This window comes from Vanacampus margaritifer, chromosome 12 (genome assembly GCF_051991255.1).
Source record: "Vanacampus margaritifer isolate UIUO_Vmar chromosome 12, RoL_Vmar_1.0, whole genome shotgun sequence".
NCBI lineage: Eukaryota > Metazoa > Chordata > Actinopteri > Syngnathiformes > Syngnathidae > Vanacampus > Vanacampus margaritifer.
Window position 1 is genome coordinate 9,383,156 of NC_135443.1, and position 20,570 is coordinate 9,403,725.

General features: G+C 38.7%; 2 protein-coding genes across 5 annotated transcripts; one reads left to right on the forward strand and one right to left on the reverse strand.

Moving 5' to 3' along the window:
- Positions 1 to 359: 359 nt before the first annotated feature.
- Positions 360 to 16,551, reverse strand: papolg (poly(A) polymerase gamma). Of its 4 annotated transcripts, none has more exons than XM_077582357.1 (24): positions 16,217 to 16,551; positions 14,476 to 14,634; positions 13,685 to 13,751; positions 13,125 to 13,206; positions 11,864 to 11,973; positions 10,810 to 10,863; positions 10,050 to 10,161; positions 8,995 to 9,084; positions 7,206 to 7,344; positions 6,777 to 6,849; positions 5,482 to 5,602; positions 5,302 to 5,386; positions 4,903 to 4,956; positions 4,279 to 4,398; positions 4,088 to 4,197; positions 3,774 to 3,895; positions 3,543 to 3,700; positions 3,324 to 3,424; positions 3,006 to 3,199; positions 2,846 to 2,920; positions 2,706 to 2,765; positions 2,524 to 2,627; positions 2,319 to 2,419; positions 360 to 1,010 (listed from the first exon to the last, which is right to left on the reverse strand). In XM_077582357.1, the coding sequence occupies exons 1-24, from the start codon at positions 16,231 to 16,233 to the stop codon at positions 835 to 837; spliced, it is 2,484 nt and encodes an 827-aa protein (XP_077438483.1). In that variant the 5' UTR covers positions 16,234 to 16,551; the 3' UTR covers positions 360 to 834. The 4 variants fall into 4 exon arrangements, with proteins under 4 accessions (XP_077438483.1, XP_077438482.1, XP_077438484.1 ...); XM_077582356.1 differs by having other exon boundaries at positions 2,846 to 2,923; XM_077582358.1 differs by lacking the exons at positions 360 to 1,010; positions 2,319 to 2,419; positions 2,524 to 2,627; ... (10 more) ...; positions 5,482 to 5,602; positions 6,777 to 6,849 and having other exon boundaries at positions 7,202 to 7,344.
- Positions 16,552 to 18,020: 1,469 nt separating this feature from the next.
- On the forward strand, positions 18,021 to 19,745 carry LOC144061348 (gonadotropin subunit beta-2-like). Its single transcript, XM_077581716.1, has 3 exons — positions 18,021 to 18,089; positions 19,304 to 19,422; positions 19,498 to 19,745. The coding sequence occupies exons 1-3, from the start codon at positions 18,026 to 18,028 to the stop codon at positions 19,726 to 19,728; spliced, it is 414 nt and encodes a 137-aa protein (XP_077437842.1). The 5' UTR covers positions 18,021 to 18,025; the 3' UTR covers positions 19,729 to 19,745.
- The last annotated feature ends 825 nt before the right edge of the window (positions 19,746 to 20,570 follow it).

Below are 20,570 nucleotides of genomic sequence, written 5' to 3' on the forward strand. Positions count from 1 at the left end.
TTTCCCGACTAACAAGCACTTTGAAAAGCACTGCTGGGCCCGTTTTTGGAAAACAACAATCGCACACTTAAAAGACTGATACAAACCTGGAATTCATTTCTGTGGTTCTTGTGGTCCAAAGAACTATGGTTGGGATTACTGTCAAATCCAAACAAACCTTCAAATAAATCATTGCCGCGTTATCTAAACTAGTGTTTGTGTCCCCCCCCCCCCCCCCCCCGAAAAAATCATTAGGGGCGGAATCAACGTTTGAACAAGCCACAAAGAAAAAAAACAAACCTTTTTTTTTTCCTTTCCTTTTTTTTTTTTTTTTTTTTTTTTAGATAAAACTATAATAGAAGCATCAAAAGACTTAACAGTGATCTTAGCTTTTTTTTTTTTCTTCCTTAAGACAAAGACGTTATGTACATCAACATTTACTGTACACATTTCTGTTTGGGACGAAGGAAATGAACGTAAATCAGCTGTGTGGTGAAGGTCGACAAATGTCTGGGGTATTTTTGTTTTAAAACATACCTCAAAATAAGAGAAGGAAAATGGGAGATGTTCGTTAAAAAAAAAAGGTGAAAAAAAACAGTTGCTTTCTGAGATCTCATTGAGTGTTGTGTAAAAAGCACTCTGGCTGCTGAGTGCGTGACAACCTCAACATTTACCAAATCACCCATTTCCTGGAGTTCTCTAACTGCCGGAGACCTGGAGGCGAGGTGTCTGTCCTTCGACGTGCCCGCCAATACTGGCCCATCTGAATGTGTGAAGTCAACCTGTGTGTTGGACCTGACTCACTACAAAGACCCCACCTGTGTGCATTCATGAATCCAGACGCGATTTCCGAGTTCACGCTATGTGGATTCTGGCCTTCTCCGTTTCTTTCAGCCTCTTGGCCTGCTCTTCCATGGAGGGCGAATGGGGTCGCTTGGAGGCGGCTCCGTTCAGAGGGTCTGCTACTCGGCTCACTAACGTGGGGATGGAGCTGCCAACCGAGTGGGTCGAGAGTTTGGACGACACGTGTTCTATAGAGGAAAATATGCACACAAAAAAGCAATCATGTTAATTCATGGGCTAGCGGATTAATTCCCTTCAGCATTGATTGCCAAATTAAACAAAAAAACTACCTCACGTTCCTACAGCGGTGACGTCAATTTGATTAGAACCCTACACTAACTCGGTAGTGAAGTCACAATTACAGTAAATATTCATCCATCCATTTTCTAAACCGCTTATTAAGAAAAACATTTCTACACAACATAAAGCAAATGGAAACGAAAAGTGTGACAGCATTTTCTTTACACTGCTGCACAATCAAATTTAAATCAAAATAAATAATACAAATAATTTCTTAAGTTCACAAAACTTGAGGCCAGCTAGTTCCAACAATGTTAATCCGACCGCTAACTAATATTGGCTAATTTACTAGCTGATAGCATGGAGCCATAGTAGCCACTTGTTGATATACTTTAATTGTCTGTCAAGTTGTTTTACATCAAAAAGATGAGAATTTTTTACGCGAAATAGTTTTAGATCCAAAATGTTGAACATTATCTGCTAACAAAAAATTAAAAAAAAAATACTGTGGTAAAATGATTATCCTGACTAAAAGTAGACTAAAGCGTTGACAGTTGTTATTGACGAATAAAAAAAAAAATTCTTAGACTAAAATGCTAGATTTATAGTCAGCTAAAAATGGACTAAATAAAAACAGAATGAGGTTGACGAACTATAATAAAAACTAACAAGCTTGATTTAAACTGGACTAAAACTGACACTAAATTTAAAACTGACAGATAAAATTAACTTCGTTTTAATGTCGACATTTTTAATAGTGGAAGAAGACAAAGAAGAAGAAAGTCTGGACAACATCCGGTTCCTTTTTTTTTTTTTACAAAGAAGGATCTAAAGGCTTATACATCCACCAAGATTGTAGCTTTTGGTGACATTGCAACACGAGATTTTATTTAAGGTAAACCGTGTGACGAACCGAACCAACTGTTAAAAAGAAAAACTTGAACATAGTTAATAACCGTCCTCGTCCGCTGCCGTGGTAAAGCGCTTGCGCGGTGCTTCGATCATATCTGAAGTCATATTTATACTGCACATTTTAACAATTCAATTTATTAAGTGTATCAAGTGTTTAGGATCATGTGGGCTGGTTCATAGAGTCGTAAATCCGCCCCAAAACGAAAGAAAAAGAAAAAAGTCAAACTCTTTTTTAGATTTCACTTATGTCGGGTAGTTTTTGGAACATATCCCCCCCGCGATAAACGAGGGAACAATGTATTCACATCTTCAGTGTTTAGTAGCGATGAAGGCGAAAAACTCACTGGAACCGATAACAGGAATGAGCATGCCCTTTTCTTGGCTGGCCGGAGGCACCTCGGGGGTTAGGGTGGTCTCAAACACTGGGGGCTTGGGAGGTGTGATGCTGCAAATCATCCAAAGAGACGAGACGCAAGTGGAGATGCCAAACATTATCAACCGTTTAATGTATTATTTTCATAGCTGACTGAATGGTGGTCTAAAACTCACTTGTGGCGGTTGAGGGCAAGTTTGATGGAATTTTTCACGACACGACAGCTGTTGCTGGCTGGCAGAGGTGAAGATGCGTCGGGCAACTCCATGCTGGGAAGCCTCTGATGGAGAGAGACAACTAGATTTATCTCAAGATCGTGCTTTTTTATAAAGCAAAGTCCCCAGAGAGCAGGCGTCACCTGTGTTCTTGCTGTATCTACGGTTGGAATGGGCTTAGCCTTTGATTCTGAGGGAGGAATCTAATTGTGAAAAGGCAAAACCATAATGTTAAATCTGCTGGGTAGGAAAAAAAAAAAAAGGCAAACGAGTAAAAATCTACCATCTGTTTTTCTCGAGGAGTGTCTGACGATGGTGGAAATGGTTCTTTGAATGTAGAATCATCCTTGGGCGCAACCTGCTATAGAAAACAACAACAACAACAACAACAAGAGTTAAGCTCAAAACACCAAATCACAACACGTATCCTCATGTAGCCTTACCTCCGCGTGCCTCTTGGCCACGTCTTCCTGCACAGGAGAATGTGGTCTCTTGGCGGCTCCATTGACAGAGTCCTCCAGGTTGTCCGATTCCTCCTTGGGGCTGCTTGCAGCATTGGGCGTCGTATTCTCACTTACCGTTGTGGAAACTGAGCTACTGGCTGGAAGAGGAGGAGCATTTGCTACGTCTGCTGGCTCTGAACGATGAACACACACACACACAGGTTTATTTAGATAAATGTGTGGACTGTACAATTATATTTTCATCATTTATATTCGCCAGAGAATAAGATATACTTGATTGGAAATATTAAGACTCACGAGAACCAAGAACAGGGGCGGACGTGGCCTCGTCGTTGGTAGCCGATGCAGAGCTGGCTGCAGGGGAAACCTCGAGGCATAGCTGCTTGGGAGAGCTGGCACTACAGAAGAAAAACGAGCAAGCACACGTCGAAGGCAATGAACAAGCAAAAAGAGGATTTTAAACAAATCCCAAAGATAACTTAAGGAATTTATTTTTTATTTTTTTTGCTCTGTTACCCGTCATCTGTGTCAGATGTAGGCTTGGAGGGTTTGCTGGTGGGGGAGTTGAAGGGAGTCCCCGAGTCCGTGTCTCTCGAGCTGTCCAGGTGACTGCTGTCCAGAGAGATCCTCTTTGAGCTCCCTCCGTTCGAGCTGCGATTCAATTCTCCTATGCTCTGGAGGAGGCAATCAAGTGAGTGAGCAACTAAGAATGGAAGAGGACACCTTGTCTTAAAAAAAAAGGCTCACCCTCTTCTTCTTCTGCACTAATTCAGCAGGAAGGTACTGATGGAGCTGCTTCTTTTTCACATGAGTCGCTTCGATCTTCATCCCATCTTTCAGCATGTTGATGTTGTTGGCTTGTCTGTACACTGGAGAAAACAGGGGCAGCAATTAGGTCACACGAAGGCCAATTCATGATAGGCCACCACCCAAAAAGTCTTATCGGAACCTGTTAAAGCTTCATCATTGCCATGCACAATTAAAATGAACAGTTATGGATTTCAAGGACAAGTGCAGAGGCCAAGTTGATGCAAACAAGATATGTTTGTGAGACTACCAACCAGTGTCTGTGAATGACTGGATATCGTATGTAAGGTCAATGTTGACACTTTCCGCATTCTCCACTTTCTTGAAAATGATCCCAATGAACCACATAGACACAAAGTCATTCCTGCAAGACATTTGTGGAAAAATAAACATCATTAAGGGGGTGGAGGTGGGGGATTTAAAATAAATAAATAAAAGCACTCACTCATTCCGGTTTTCTTTGGATCCGGGAAAGGACTGGGGATTGACATGTGCCAAAGTAATATACTCATTCCTCTCCAGGTTTCCCACCAAAACTCGAATTTTTGACTCAACGAGTCCAATCCTGCAGGAGAACAAATTTTGGTTTTGCTTTTAGGAAGGAAAAACGCGGAAGTGATAAAAAATGTGAGCAGCGCGCTGTGTTTACTGACAGAACCCAACCGCAAGTCAGTAGCTGACAAAATGATAGCGATGCTCTCTGATTGGTTAAATCACTAGATGTAGGAACTTTCTTGGAATACAACGCCGCAAAATGCTGGCAAATGGTGAAAATACAAAATTAACAACAACGCATAATAACAGGACTGCAAACGCAGAACCTGCAATAGATGGAGTTTTACTGCACAATTGTTTGATATTATTCTAAAAATGTGTTCAATGAATGAAGGCCTCCCCGCAACTGCAATTAAATAGGGCCTCCTGGACAATAAATGAAGAAGTGTCAGTATTCAATTTGTGCTAGACTTCAGTAATAAGATTTGACTGTAAATGGCATATAATATAATTTGTATAATCACGTTATTTCAAGGTACCCACTAAACTTTTAATGTGTACAAATGGCACTCACCATTCTAAATGATTTTCTTCTGTTGATGCACTGGCTGTCAACACGATGTAATGTCTGTGGAACAAATCACACAACATGTAGAGCTTAGCTAAAAACACACTAGATGCCTCAATGCCATTCTTATACAGCTTACACATTACATACAGCATAACTTTACCAACATGAAAAATAAAATATTTCATTAGCTCAGTTCCAGTTCAGAGGGAATGTATTTATTTACTCATTTTGGCACTAAGTGACAAATTTAAAAATGCATGCTATAAATTCTGATGTTCAGGACATGATGCTTTAAAGCTGCTCAATGTAGAAACGTGCCCAATAGATTAACACCTTATCTATTTCTTGCGTTGAGCAGCTTTAACTTCTCAATGAGGACCCTAATTGTAACTCAACACTTACTTGTATTTCTGGAAGAAGTTGGGTGGCTCAAAGAGCTTTGGCCATTCAGCTTTTCCCTGAAGGATCTCATCTGTGACGCTGAGACCTGATTGTATTAGAAGTAAATGACAAACCAGGATTATATAATGTATTAAAAAGGAAGCTTATGTGATCTTGTTATGAATTGCCACTGCGGATTACCATATTTAAACTCCTCGCTCATAATGGTTCGTGTTGATGTGGAGACATTGTATGTGGAGTTTTGCTGGGGGTAGGCTGGGGTGATGATTGGCATCAGGTGATACCTGTCAGATGGGTTCACCTAAAGAAGCAGGAAAAAAAAGAAAGCAGAGACCAACTACATTAATTTGTGGACTACAAGCTGCTACTTTTTTTCCCACTTTCATTCGACCCTGCGGGTAATGTAAAGGTGCGGCTTATCCATTAGATCACAAGGGGGCGCACTAAAAAGGAAGCGCAAGAGTGTCAGGCAGAGCAAAACAAATCAAGTGAGCCCAAATACAGTAGGAGAGACAGAACGAGAGCGAGATAATTTGCGCCATAATTTTGGAAAAGAAAGTAGCGGGAACATGAAAGCACCTGCGGCTTACAGTCGGGTGCGGCTTATATGTGTAACAAACACGAGTATTCCCCAAATATAGCTAGTGCGGCTTATAGTCCAGAAATTACTGTAATCAACAAGTGAATTTGGGAGGTGGAGGTGTTGGTGGTTACCATTATTTTATGCAGCCCCAGTGTGACATTTCTATTGTTACGCCCAATTCACACTGAATGCGGAACGGCCGCGGTCTGGCAGCCCCATCACTGACAACCTCCCACGATGTCTCGCGTGATCACGCGCGATAATGTGGCATTAAAAACAATGACAACACAGAAAGTCTGTGCTCAACAGAGAAGCAGTGGACTTCCTTTGATTGAACCTTTTTTTCCTGACTTTTTTTTTCTTTTACCACGCTAGTAATAACTCACTGTCCACTCCCATAGCTTCTGCTATGACGTTCCATCCAGCATCCTTTTTTAGGTTGTCCTTATAAAAAGGATGTGCCGTGTCACATAATTTTGTGGCTTTCCACCTCCATTCTAAATCTCTCCTCATCCATGTTTGCTGGTGTTTAAACCTTGAATAAGCACCTGGGTTGTTGACTCCAGGCATGACTCCGCCCATTATGACGTTTTGCTGACCTGATTGTGAAATATGATCTGGCGAGTGTTTTATTCTGAACAGTAACCGAAATTTGTTATTTTGAAATGTCAGTCTTCCTATCCCGCTCAATGTGCTAATTTGCAATTTGATGGATGCGGCATCTGACAAAAATAGAAAATAGGTCTATTCGTCCGGCGGGCTCCGGTACGACGGACCTGGTCCACAGTTGATCCACAGTGCATACGCAGCCAGTGCATTTTGAACAAGTTGATAGAATAGAAACGAATACAGGCTCAAATAAGTGGCAACACCATTCAAGAATTATACTCACTCTAGGATCCCATACAGGTAGGTTCAGATTGCTGTCCTCAGGTTGTTTCAAGAGGACAGGGTTTGGCCATTCCCTGCAAAATAAATAAACAAATACATAAATGATTTATACACATACAGTATCTCACACCTCAGTACACCTCTCACATTTCCGTAGATAATTCATGGTATTTTTTCATGGGACGACACTGAAGAAATGGCTGACAATGAAAAAGAGTACATCCTGATGTGAGAACGCCCAAAGCGTCAATATTTTGTGTGGCCGCCATTAGTCTCCAACGCTGCCTTAACTCACGTGGGCATGTGAATGTAATGTATTGTAGAGCGCAGCAGAACTTCTCCGGCTGGCAGGCACAATAAATAAATACTGGTACATTTGGTTCAGCAAGTTGGAACAGCTCTATGCAAATGGAAACAACAATAGTCTTACCATTTGGAGAAAACCAAGAAGAACTTGTGGACGAGGGTGGCAGCAACAGCATTAGGGTAGAGTTGGCAAGTCCTTGCTACAAGCATGGCCCATGACACTCCACCCAGAAAGCCCAGCATGTTGGAATAGATCCCACGACCTGTTGTATAAATTGTAAATTAAACTACTAATTTAGTGCTAAACCGATTCGGATGGGCCGATTATGATAATTTTGTCAATTATCGGCATCTATCCGTTTCCCCCCCGACGAATATTTAATTAGAAACTGGCTTAGTTTGGCTCTGGTGGCTGCAGCGTGCCTCCCTGTCTGCTGTGAGTGATTTTCACTCTCTCCAGCACTGACCCGCCCACAGCACCATCTGATTTGTTGCTTGTGCAGAGGGCAACAGCCAATCAGCAGTGAACGCTGCATGTTGCTCTGCTCTCTCTCCTCTTACACACATTGGGGAGAGGAGAAAAAGCACTGCCGAATGCAGACGATCCAGTGAGCAGATATGTTACAAAAAGGTAAGTCAAGGTTACAGACTTCACCGAAATTTTAATAAATCCCTGGTTGCGAGAGATTATAAAATGTAACTTGATCGCTTAGAAAGTTATTTATTTTATAACAAATAATGCATCATTGTTCATCAATCTATGCCAGCAATTTATAGTGACAGACTGAACAAATAGATTTGATGTTCTATTCGATGCCAGAAAATGTCATGAGATCAATCAAACTTAAAATGGGCACCTTGGCTCAATAAAGGTTGGGAATCACTGGTGTAAGGCATACCGAGTGAGTAACCTTGTGAATTAAATGTGTTATATAAATGAAGCTGCCTCTCCCCTGTCAGTAGACAACAGGGAGCGGTTTGCTCATAGGCTAACACCCCCACTAGCTGCTAGTTTGCTAAATCTGCTGATCTTGATCTTGATATTGAGAAATCTTTTACAAGTACGAAAGTGGGTGAGTGCATGTGCGTGTGTCACATGATAAACTGGTGCAGAAATGAAAAGAAAACAATCGCAAAGTTCAAATCCGATCTTGGGAAATTTTAGAGTCATCAATAATGGCTGTTTTACTACTTCTGCTGCCACAGAAAAACAATGTGGCGGTGATGGCAACTGCATATGGGACGCACAAGAATGACGCAACACCCACTAAAGGTAACGAAGAGAAGACCCATCGTAACACAGTGGTGTTGATGAGATTTTTATTTCTCTGCTGGCAAGTAGCTGTATAGGATGGACTTGTTTTAGAAACGTTAAAACAAAGATAAGTTAAAAGTGAAAAGTCAACATTTTTACTTTTTTGTATTTTTTTTTACTGTATTTACTGCAGTAAACTTTAAGGGAATTATTAATTGTTTAGGCTTTCATTTCACCTATTAAGATATGCTGCTGAGCCTGTGAGCTCCCTGCACTTTTTGTTAGAATTTCAAGTTTTAGTCTATTTTCTAAGGAAAGAAAACTTTTAACATGTTGGGAATCACAAGAGCTGTTTAATAAACATGTGCTTCAAGGCATTTAAACAAAGTCAAGTGTTTGGGAGTTTTTATTCAAAAGTTTGGTGCCAGTTTTCCCGCAAATGAATATCGCCTTCAAATATCTGTTATCGGCCTCCTTGACTACTAACTGGTATCAGAATCGGCCCTGAAAAAAGCATAGCAGTCTATCACTACTACTAATACAGAATTCAAGTGGTCAGCTCTACAATAGACAAAATGCATGCAATGGAGTAAAAATATGGCAAAGAATCTGGCATACAAATAAAGATTCCACAGACAACCTGACAATCCAATCTTACGTTTTGCCCAAAGTTTGATGGCTCGCAAGGTCAACCTGAAGTTTTCTTTGTTTGGCACTAAGTACAGTATTTCATCAGTCACTCGACAACCTGTAATCACAAAAGAGAAAAGAAATAGCTAAGTATAGGGGGCAGCAGATACCCATAAAAGCATTGTTTTAATAGTCGCTTCATCAGATAGAAAGAGAGAGGAGACGGACGCAGAGCGCGACAGAGACAGGCAGACAGAGAGAGAGAGAGACAAAGAGAGAGACAGAGGTGGGCGTTCCATCAATATTGACAGAAGGTTCGTCAATGACGGACGCCCATTTTGTTGATTGTCGATTGACAGGAAACTTTTGAAATTGATGAAGTAAGCATTGACGGAAGGGGGTTTTCGTTCGTCAATGTAATCGTCAATCCGTCCCCCATTTTTCTGATGGATTGACGAATGACGGCGCATTGACAAACGCCCACTTCAAATGACGGAAACATTGACAGACACTCATTTGGCTGAGCAATAACGAATGACGGAATGATGACTACAGTGCAATTGAGCTTGAAATATTGACGATGACGGAAGGGTGTCCCAACTACTGACAATTGCCAAATAATGGACACTCAAAATTCATTGACGTGCCTACCTCTGGAAAAGAGCATCGTTTTTAACCTGGATTGGAAAGTATTTTCAGTTTACTCGTATATATTTAATCTTTATTCATTTATATTTATTCACTCGGATAATACTGGTTAACAAACTTGTTTATTTTAGTGTATTTTGATGTTACTGAGTCTGAAAGTGCCATTGTTTTTTCCAAATTGGCTCAAGCTTCTGAGATACTCCATGTTTTTGCTTAACAAAAGTGCCCCAAAAAATACACAAATTTTGAAATTGGCTTCCTCTTTATGCTACAACTTTGAGGTTGGAACTGTCTGTTCAAGCATGTATCCTTTAATTTTTGATGCACTATATTACAATCAGGTGTGTGTTATCCACAGGATTTTACGATACATCAGAATTCAGCCAACGACAAAGGTTAATCAGGTTAATGGCTAAGCATATTCATGTGGTTTACCATTAAGACTTCGAATGCAACGAATGTCTAGATTTCTTAGGATGGAATCCCCCCGGAGGTCTAGGTTGTCTGGAATGGATTGCAACGCCAGTCTGGCAAAAAGCAGGTCAATCTGATAAGAAACAGAGAAAAGTAAAAAACAAAAGGGTATTAATGCACTGTACAAAAACACCCATAAACCTTATTTTTTTAATCGCCCAAATTCTAACCCTTCTAAAAGTTTTTGTGACTTCAAATACAGTTTTGTGTTGTGCAATATCCTTGATGACGCAGATATGAACAATATAAAATTTTATATTTAATGTCCCTTATTAACAAGAGTGAGTGACCATTTTCTCTCGCACACAATCATTCACGTCACGACGTGTTTGAGAGGGAGAGCAGCCGTATGTCAGAGTCCTGTGACGATGATTTAGTTCAGTACAGGCGAGTGACTGATGTCATCTATAACCACAGGTGGGCATCCAGAGCTGCCAATCAATTTGAAATGAATTTCCTCAACTATTTATCAGAATTTTCATATTTAAAAAAATTCTGTCAAGAACAAAAGAACAATACAGCAGGACACCAATATATATATATATATATATATATATATATATATATATATATATATATATAAATAAATAATATACATATATAAATAAATAATATACATATATAAATAAATAATATACATATATATATATATATATATATATACATAAATTATTAGTAGAATGTTCAAATTCAGTTTTACTTTTGTCTTTAAGTAACTTACCTCTATTCCATCAAATTTGAATTTTATAACAGGAACAAAAGCATCCTCGACAGCCTTAAAGAAACGACAAGAAAGTCATTATCACAAACTGATTCTAACAAAGTGCAAACATGGTACACTTGGCAATTAAGGAGTGCAACGGGTTCAGATTTTGGTGTACGATTATAGTATTGTAGAAAAAAACGCGGTTTTACGGTTAGTCCTATGGACATTAAAAAAATAATCACAATCATAATTTGAAAATGTTTATTTTAACAATAAATGGAAAAAGTTGTTAAACTGCACATGCGCCACACTGAGATGCATTATGCATCTCTAGTAGTAAATTGTATTTTCATAAGGTGCCATTGTGCAGCCCTGGTATGATTTTATTGTTGTAAATAGGAAATAAAAAGTGTAAAAAAAAAATAGTTTATTCTGTTAAATTAAAATGACAACACATTAACGATAAATCGTGTCTAGATGTGCCTTAAAGTTGGGGTACACACAAAGACAATCTTCATGCAAGTGGGGGAAGCCGACATCTCCTAATTTTGTGTGTGGGGTCTGACAAAGATTTTTTAATATATATATATATATATATATATATATATATATATATTTATATATTTTAAGATTTAAAAAATCCTTATGTGTGTACCTACCAGGCTTAAATCTAAATCCATCCCTGAGGTTGGTTAAAAAAAACACACCAAACATCATCCTCTGGTGCTCATTTGAGAACCATGCCAAAAATGTTTATGTGCACCCCTACATTTATCATTTGTGCATCAAATGATGTTTTACTGTTCTCTTGAAAAGAATACAAAATAAAACAATGTGCTTAATAAAAATTGTGTGAATCTGTGTAGATTCCAAGTCATCCAGGGCGAGATTTTTCCTTGTTTCCGAAACATTCAAACATTACTTAAGGCAATTGTGTTACTAGGCTAACACCAAGTACCATATAACAAACAAACATAAGGGTTAAGCCTGATAGCACTTGTGCATTTGCAGAATATGAGCCCACTGACATTACATTTGTAAAACAAAGACAAAATTCGGCAAGACTTACCCTCAAGTCCTTAATCTCTTCATGCTGCTTAAATTTCTCAAAGAAAGATTGAAAAAAGTCACTCCTTTCTACATGACGAGGAGCCACACACAGGGCATCAATATCAGCTCCTGCAATGAGCACCAATCTTTGATCAGTGCCATTTATTCCAAGTAATTTGTCAAAGGGATACTTGACTCAAGCTATTTCAACATTAAGAAGTAGGGGTGCACCGATCGATCGGCCGGCCGATATATCGGCCCCGATTTCCTTAGTTTTGGGGGATCGGTGATCGGCCGATCCCTTAAATATAAACCGATCTTATCCACCGATCTCATCTCCCTCCTCAGAGGTCTGAAAAAGTCAGCCACTGTCCTCTTCTGATGAATAGGATTTTCATTTTTATTTCAGAGAGCTACTTAATTTGCAGTTAAAACAAACCGTTTGTATTATTTCACGGATATTGTTTTCCAATAAAATAAGATTGGAACACTGAAGGTGTATGCAAAAATCGGGATTGGCAGGTGAGACTTTTTTAAAAGATCAGAGATCGGTAATTGGCCAGAAAATTTTGATTGGTGCACCCCTATTAAGAAGATAATATTTTGTCTAAAAAAACACATTTTCCCCACTTGCTGTCAACTGAAGATGACATCACCTGTGCTGAAGAAATAGGTCAACACCAATCACGGCTCACCTGTTTTCTGGGTTTGGTCTGGCAAACCAAGCCATGATTGGTCGTTACCTAATTCCTCAACAAGGGTGATGTTATCTTCAGTTGATAGCAAGTGGGAAAATATGTTTTTAAAGGTATTAATTGTACATGAAAAATGAATAATAAACGGTGTACATAAACATGCTCTTCTTAGTCTAAAATTTTAATTTTTAGCTACCAATGTGAATGTTTGTATATGTACATATGTAATGTGAAATATATATCTATAGAAGATTCTTAGCACATTGAAATGGTATTTACCTTCATTACAGATGTAGCAAAGCAGCCCCAGAACATAAATAAGCCCCCCCCCCATTTCCATGTAGGCACCATGCTCTTTTCCGTACATGTTTCATTTATCCAATGCCTTTGGCATACTATTTCTTTCTAAGCTTTATCTTTTTCTTCGGTGTTGTTTAAAAAAAAAGCAGCCAGTGACACATTTGTCTGTGCATGGCCCAATAATGACTGCTTTCCGCTTATTCCTCAAAGCATACCCAAAAAAAAAAAAGAAAAAAAGAAAAAAGTGAAAACTAAGCATGCTATAATGGGTGCGACTTGACATACCTTTCGTGTGCACTCCAAGACGATATGAACCAAATGTAAATATTTTGCCCCCAACGCTGCTTATAGCTGAGGGTGGAAGGTTCTGTTGAAAAAGACAACAGAAATTATTTTTCCTTTAACAGCAAAAATGTTTTCTGGAGCGCATTATGCCCACTGTACACCGAGTGACGTACGTCACTGAACTAGACTTAACTGGACAATCTCAAACAAATACCAGACTAATTACGGTACCATCACACACCTGCAGACGACAAACAAACAAAAAGATGAGACCTCTAGTATTCTTATCGGTAGGCATGGGCTGATATTAGATTCTGACAGTGTGATTACGGTGAATATTTGGTACAGGTCAAAAGTGTAGCGTGTTGAATTTAAAAAATATATGTAAACATTCTTCTTTGGATGTAAATCCTCTTGCTAAGTCACAGTATGCAATCACTGGTAAGCTATTTTTAAAAGAGGCCCTTGGTACTTATGTTGTCCTTGTGGCCAACTTGGTACTTTTTTTTTTTAAGACAATGCACATTAAATCACCAGAGCAAAAGAGGCATCCAACCCACCTTTAATTCGCTGATCTCTGCGATCCATTCTTTGACAAAGTTATTCAATTTTCCCAGAACAGCAAGTCTGAAAAGAGAATAAAATGTCATTATTAGGGATGCGAGATAATATCGGTGGTCGATAATTATCGTCAATTCTCGACCAATTTGATAGACCAGATAATAAAGAAATATGCCGATAATTATGGCCCCTCCCCTCTCCTATGGTAGTGTCGTAAATTTGTGACGTCATAATGAGCACGACCTCGTGTTCACAGAAGATGCATCATGGCGACATGGCAGTCGCCAGTGTGGGCTTTCTTTACTGTCCTGTTTGGAAAAATAACTATTTAACACGTATTAACATAACACGTTTATACTGTATTGTGGACACCTCTATTTTTTTTAAACAATGGGCTTTTCACTTTTTGTACATGAAGCAATATCGAAGTGACTTTGACTGATAAGCCTGCTTGAAATGGACTGCTTGCTTTCCCGTCTAGCTGACCCTCTCTTTCTCTTCCCAAAACTTATAGTAGGAGTTGAAAGTATAGTAAAGTAGTTAAGTTAATTTTGCAAACAATTATCGGCTTACTTATTGGTTACCAACTTCGGCACTTTCTGAATCATTGGTTTATCGTATGGGTTGAAAATAGCATTATCGTGCATCCCTAGTCATTATATTAAATTCTTTAGATCCAATTCCCCCATCCCATTGAATTGAACAGAGCAGCAACTCAAAAACAAGATGAACTCCGCAACAGATGGACTCTTACAAATAGAGATTCAAGAAATGTAAATAGAATGCATACCTGTGATTTAATTCCTCTTCATCTTCAAACACTCCAAATGGCTTCATAGCATCGCAGAGCTTCTTGGTGTACTGTTGGTCTATTTCTCTTGGGGGTGCAAGGCTAATGGCAGATGTAATGCCATAGTGCTTCTGCGGCTGCTGCCCTCCCGGCATATTGCTGCAAAGTAACATAAAGCAAATATTTCTATAAAAATACAACAAAAAACATTTAGCCAAATGATAAGAATAAGAATGTCTACATTATTCTAAGTCTCTGTATTTTCCATGGGTGTTGATGTCCTTGAACAGTAGCATATAAGCTACAGTGTTTCCCACACCATGTTAATACTTTTTTTTTGTCGCTTGTGACGAATCTGCAAACTGGAAAAACAAAAACGACTGGCCTGACATTGCTGAATCGAGAACTAGTTGATCTGGAAGCCAGTTGAATCATAACATGACTGCCTACACATCACGCTAAAATAACCAGGCAGTATTCACTACCAACCTACTCTAATCAAGGGAAAATATCGTTCATGGCAAACCAAGAATTCCTCACTCCGGCGATTGACTGATCAGAGCAATTCACGTCAACATAACACTAACAGGAAAGTTGTCGGTCACGTCAAAATAAACACTGACACAAACTAATATGATTTCCAATTTTAATGAATTGACAAAGTTGGAACGCAAGTGTAGTGTAGCACTTAAGACAAAACTATCTGCAGATAGATGAGTTTGTCGTAAAGCAGGGTTGATGAGGATAAGTGGTTATTTTTCCATTACCGTCAACTCGCCACCTAGCGCTATTTGACCGTAAATCACACAAGAACTACAAGTACAAACTCTTTACCAGTGAATGTGTTCCAATTTGTGGAATAGACGTTAGAGCTGTCAGCCCAAAAGTCTTGGGTCATGGGTTTGAATACCACTCAGTACTTTTGTTCCCAATACAATTTCTTGCAGCCAATCAGGATTTGTAAATGATTCATAAAGACACAAGTGGGGTGAAACGAGGCAGGAACCACCCCAGTGCATGACTCGGTCCGGCGATTTACCAATCAGAGCCGTTCACGGCAAAATAACGCCAGCAGGAGGGTTGCCGGTCCCGGCAAAATATCCACTGCCTATCATAAAACTTTCCTTTTACATGACACTTATATATGAGACGATACAACTAAACTATCACTCCAATGAAACAAGCACAGCTGATTAAACTCGCAGTTTACTATAAAACACATTAGGTGTATTTACAATTTCGCCAAGCTGCAGCACACTTTACGGTGAAGCAGCTATTAATGCCAAAATAATATGTACTATCCATAACGATACATTCAAACATCACGTATTCCAACGATGCTGAAAATTTCAAATTTACAATTCAGAAGTCGCTTTTGGCGAGCGAGCGTTAGCAAAGAGCTCGCTAACAGGTTGGAACGAGAGCGGGCTCGTTTAGCATGAGCATAAACGTTAGCTTCCTGTTACGGTGGAAATGACTTGTTAAGCACATTTCAGACAGATTCCAACAGTTGACATTTTGTCCAAGTAGGTTTTCAAGTGAAACCGCTTCACCGCGTTGCGCCATTAAAACAATAGTTAGATAAAACACAGTGTAACGGCCTAGCCAACAATCGATGGCTACAGGCCTTGTTATGACAGTTAGCTATGCTAACGCTAGCTTTTAGCCTATTCTTTTTTTTTACTGCTAGCACGAATAAAATGCGCACTACTGGGAGATAAGACTTCATAATTTGACTTACCTTGACATTTCTTTCATGACACTCAAAATAGATGCGCTCTATTCCTGCTGCGAAGCTGTGGGAAGTTAAGAAGGTCAGCAAGAAGAAATAATAACAGCCCCGACCTGATTACAACAATGGTCACTTTCCAGCGAGCGGTTCAAAACCTTCCCATCGAACCGGAATCACTCCTGATAAGTTACCATTTCCGTTTGAAACCATTAAAGATATCCCAATCTTACAAAACAAATCTTCCAAAAGTAATAGGAATTCCTCAAGGCTATTAACTTAACACGCGCCCAGGCGCTGTTAGGACCCTTTTATTGGAAACTACAACTCTGCAGGCGTTTGTGGGTATTACGTCGGCGTGCAATGCAGCGCGCTGCAACGTCTGTACGGCCAATGGATCACGTGACCCTGAGGCCCGCTACTTAGCACCGTGTGGTGTTGTTTACTGGATTTCAAGTGCACACATCTCATTTGACACACTAAACTCAAACGGATGCAAATGCAATCATGCTGTCGTCACAATAGTATTTAGTGTTGTAAAAAAAATAAAAATATATAAATATTTATATATACATATATATAAATATATAAATAATATATATATAAATATATAAATAATATATATATATATATATATATATATACAGTATATATATATATATTACACTATATATATATATATATATATATATATATACTACACCCTGGATTGGTCGCCACCCAGTCGCAGGGTAGGTAGATGTTCTCTTCCGGGTAAGCGGAAGAAAGTGGACCCCGGATAAGCGGAAGGAAATTGATGGTTTTATGGATGGAAAAAGGTCTCGTGTTGGATGACAAAATGGAAGAGAGTGGAGAAGGAGCTAAAGAGAGACGCAACTGTGAGATGGAAAGTGGAAAAAGATATCAAATGATGTATGGAGGAAAAGGAATTAAGTGATTATATGCATGGTCCATCCATCCCATTACTGTAATCCACATTAAATCCCAAAGAAGCAAGCCTTCTGGTAATCAATGAAAGCAGATCTATGTTGCCATCTGAGCAAAGGCCGTCAGGTGAGTAAATCCCACTCAGGAGTAGATTGACCTTTCTGGTTTGTTTCTGAATCATAACAATGACATGACAATGACAGCCTTTCTTTCTCTGTCTTACTCGCTGTCCAAAATCCAAAGGTAGACAACCTAGCATTATTATTTTTTTGTAATATCTAATAAAACATATAAACATACATTGATCCTACTCACATCATTCTAGAAGGATAGACCATTTAACACTACCTGAACTTGGCTCTTTTTTGACAAAAAAACAATCCAAGAGATTACCTGTCGGACTGTACACACATGTACGTGAACATGCGCACACAAACGTGCGAACACAAAACATGGTCAAAAGGGCATCAAGCCAAGGCAAAAAGGCAGGTGCTCGAGTGTTCCAGAGCTTATAAAAAGGACAAGGTCACCACCAAATGCACAGGACACATACAGGTAAGCCATGCTTGTTTCATACTCTCTGTATAATGTCAATGAGTACACGATGCCATGAAAATATTTCTGCTTGTTTCCTCCTAGCATTGGCCAGCACTGACTACCAATTAATTTTCTCATTAGGCATCTTACGACAGGTTAAGTGATTAACTATTACTGGCTGTCAATCAGTCCAGGGGTTTCCCCGCCTCTCGCCTAAAGTCAGCTGCAATCGGCTCCATCTCACCTTTGACCCGAATTAGGATAAATTGCCAAAAGTGGATGGATTATTGTCTTGTAGACTGTGTGGGTGACATTTGTTACAATGTGGTCTTGTTTGCTGTGTAGTTCTGTGGAGTCATGGCCCTTCAGATGCGGACCTTGTTTTTGGCCTTCTACGGTGTTTGGTGGATGCACCTTGCAGGTGTAGTCTTGTTTTGTATGGATTTTTGTGGTGTGTTGTGTTGTTTCATTGTGTAGGGTTGCGAGGGTTGTTACCCATTTTCTTACCCCTTTTTTCTTTAGGGTCCAACTTTTCCTCTATAAAGTGGCCCAGGGCCTATTTAAATATGAACACTGCACCGTACTGGATAAACTGATTTCACTTTGGCTTGATTTTTATTTAATAGCTAAATCCACTTACAGTTGAAATACTGTATTTTAAAATGATTTGCTTGTATGGATGATTTCAATTATTAAATACACAAATAAATAAATAAAAAAGTAAATATTAATACAAATACAAAAATTAACTAAATTAATACACCATCAGATAATTACTTAAACATTACATTATTTTTTTTTAAGTCAACCGAATATAAATAATATGATTTTGAGACTAATGTTGACCCAGACACATATTTACATACAGTAATTACAAATATAACTGTCATTGCTACTGTATGTTTAATAAATTAAAGGAAATATAAATATATATTTTTTTATTAGGCATATTAATAGCTCAAGCATCTATACAAACTTTGAACAAATCAAGGACTTTTTACAACCATACAGTAAGATTCATGTTGTCATCAGTGACACTTGGTTAACAAATGAAAGGGGTTTGGAATGAATTGGACTTTGAATTAAAGGGATATAACCTTAATATGATAAACAGTAACAATAAAAGAGGACCAGAATGATTTCTGCTGTAAAGTTGTCTACAATGGTATATGAGATTTAGAGAGTTTGACAATTGAAAATTATTCTACTAAATAATAAGAGTTTTTTTGTTTGTTTTGTTTGTATGTAGAAAGCCTTGTTCTTGTATTGATGCATTTGTTAATTTTATTTGTAATGTTTTGAGAAATGTATATGAGGAGAAACTGTTATTTGTTTGTGACAAATGAACATACTCTGACTTTCTTAACGTAGTGTTTAGTTTGGTCCTTTGGGCAACTTTTTAATAAGCCTATAGTGACTGACTACTTCTACTACTAAATGGGTTATATTTAATATAGTATTTATTGATCTGATTTAGGCATTTTAGGGTTGTGGGTAGACTAATGAAAGAAAAAAAAGAGAACCATTTTTGAGGCCCTCTTGGTGAAACTTGCAGGTCACCCTATCAATAATAGCCATGAGTGCGCTGTACAGCATTGTTGTGTTATTGTGTAATTCTGTTGGCATTATGTTTAGCATCCAATAAGCTGCCAGGATGTCACCTGGCCAGCAAAAACGTGAGTCTGGAGAAAGAAGGATGTCTTTCATGCCACCTTGTGGAAACGACCATTTGCTCTGGATACTGCGCCACTGAGGTAAGGCTCCCTGACGTTCCTCTCCATAGACAACTGCATAACTTAAAAATGTTGTATTGGTTCTCTTCCATGCAGTACCCTATCTTCTCCGCCTTCCCCAGCGAAGAGCCTCAAGTGTGTACGTATGCGCATGTGCGCCACCAACAGTTAGAGCTGTCTGACTGCCTTCCAGGCGTGGACCCCGTGGTCAAGTACCCCATTGCATTAAGCTGCAGTTGTGATGCCTGCTCCATCCTCACGTCCAACTGTAATGAGGATCCCAAGGAACTCACCGAACCGGAATTTTGTTCTCAAATTCCTGCCTAGTAGTATGTGACCTCTGTGTCACCTTTAAGCAACCTTCATATCAACTTTGTGTAACATTGTAGAATTGCTCATAATAAAGATAGTAATCTCATCAGAAACCATGAAGGTGGCATCTTTGCATGTTTACATCCAATTATTTACACTTTTGCAGGCCTGTTTAATTATAATAATCCTAACATCTGGTTACTCTGCCAAACAAAGTAATTGATTGGAGTAGATTCTTGTGAGCCCTGCTCACTGTAATGGGGAATTTGACAGGTAAAACAACAGGCAATAAGAGAGTCTTTGAGACTTTTCAATCAATGGCATGAACAAGGGATGCTGGAATGTGACAAGTTCAACTACGCACAATGACAAAGAGAGAAAACTTAATGAGAAACAATATTAAATGATTTGTTTTACTCTGTAAATTTAGGTCTATTTTTATTTATCTTACTGTCCTTTAGCTATAGCTCCTTTTTATCAATGTCTTTTAGCTGTTTATTTTGTTCCCTTTTATCTTTTTTCCTCCTTTTATTCTGTTGTCTTTTAGCTCTAGTGCTTCCTCACAAATATTATGAATTTCATTCTAATCTTTTGAGACTACAGTTATAACACGTCTACACAATGTAGGCCTACTCATAAATTTTTGTAACAATCAATCAGTTATGTTTTTTGGGGGAGATAAGGGACATAATGTTTTGTGTCTATGAGGCATCATGGGAGAACTAAAGTTAAGATGTGAATAGAATTAAAAATATATCTTGACTTTCATTCTAATAATTTCATATTATGATTAGTATGTTTTCACTCTGCACTTGTCATAAATTTTGAGGAGAATCCAACATGGTTTTCGTTATGAA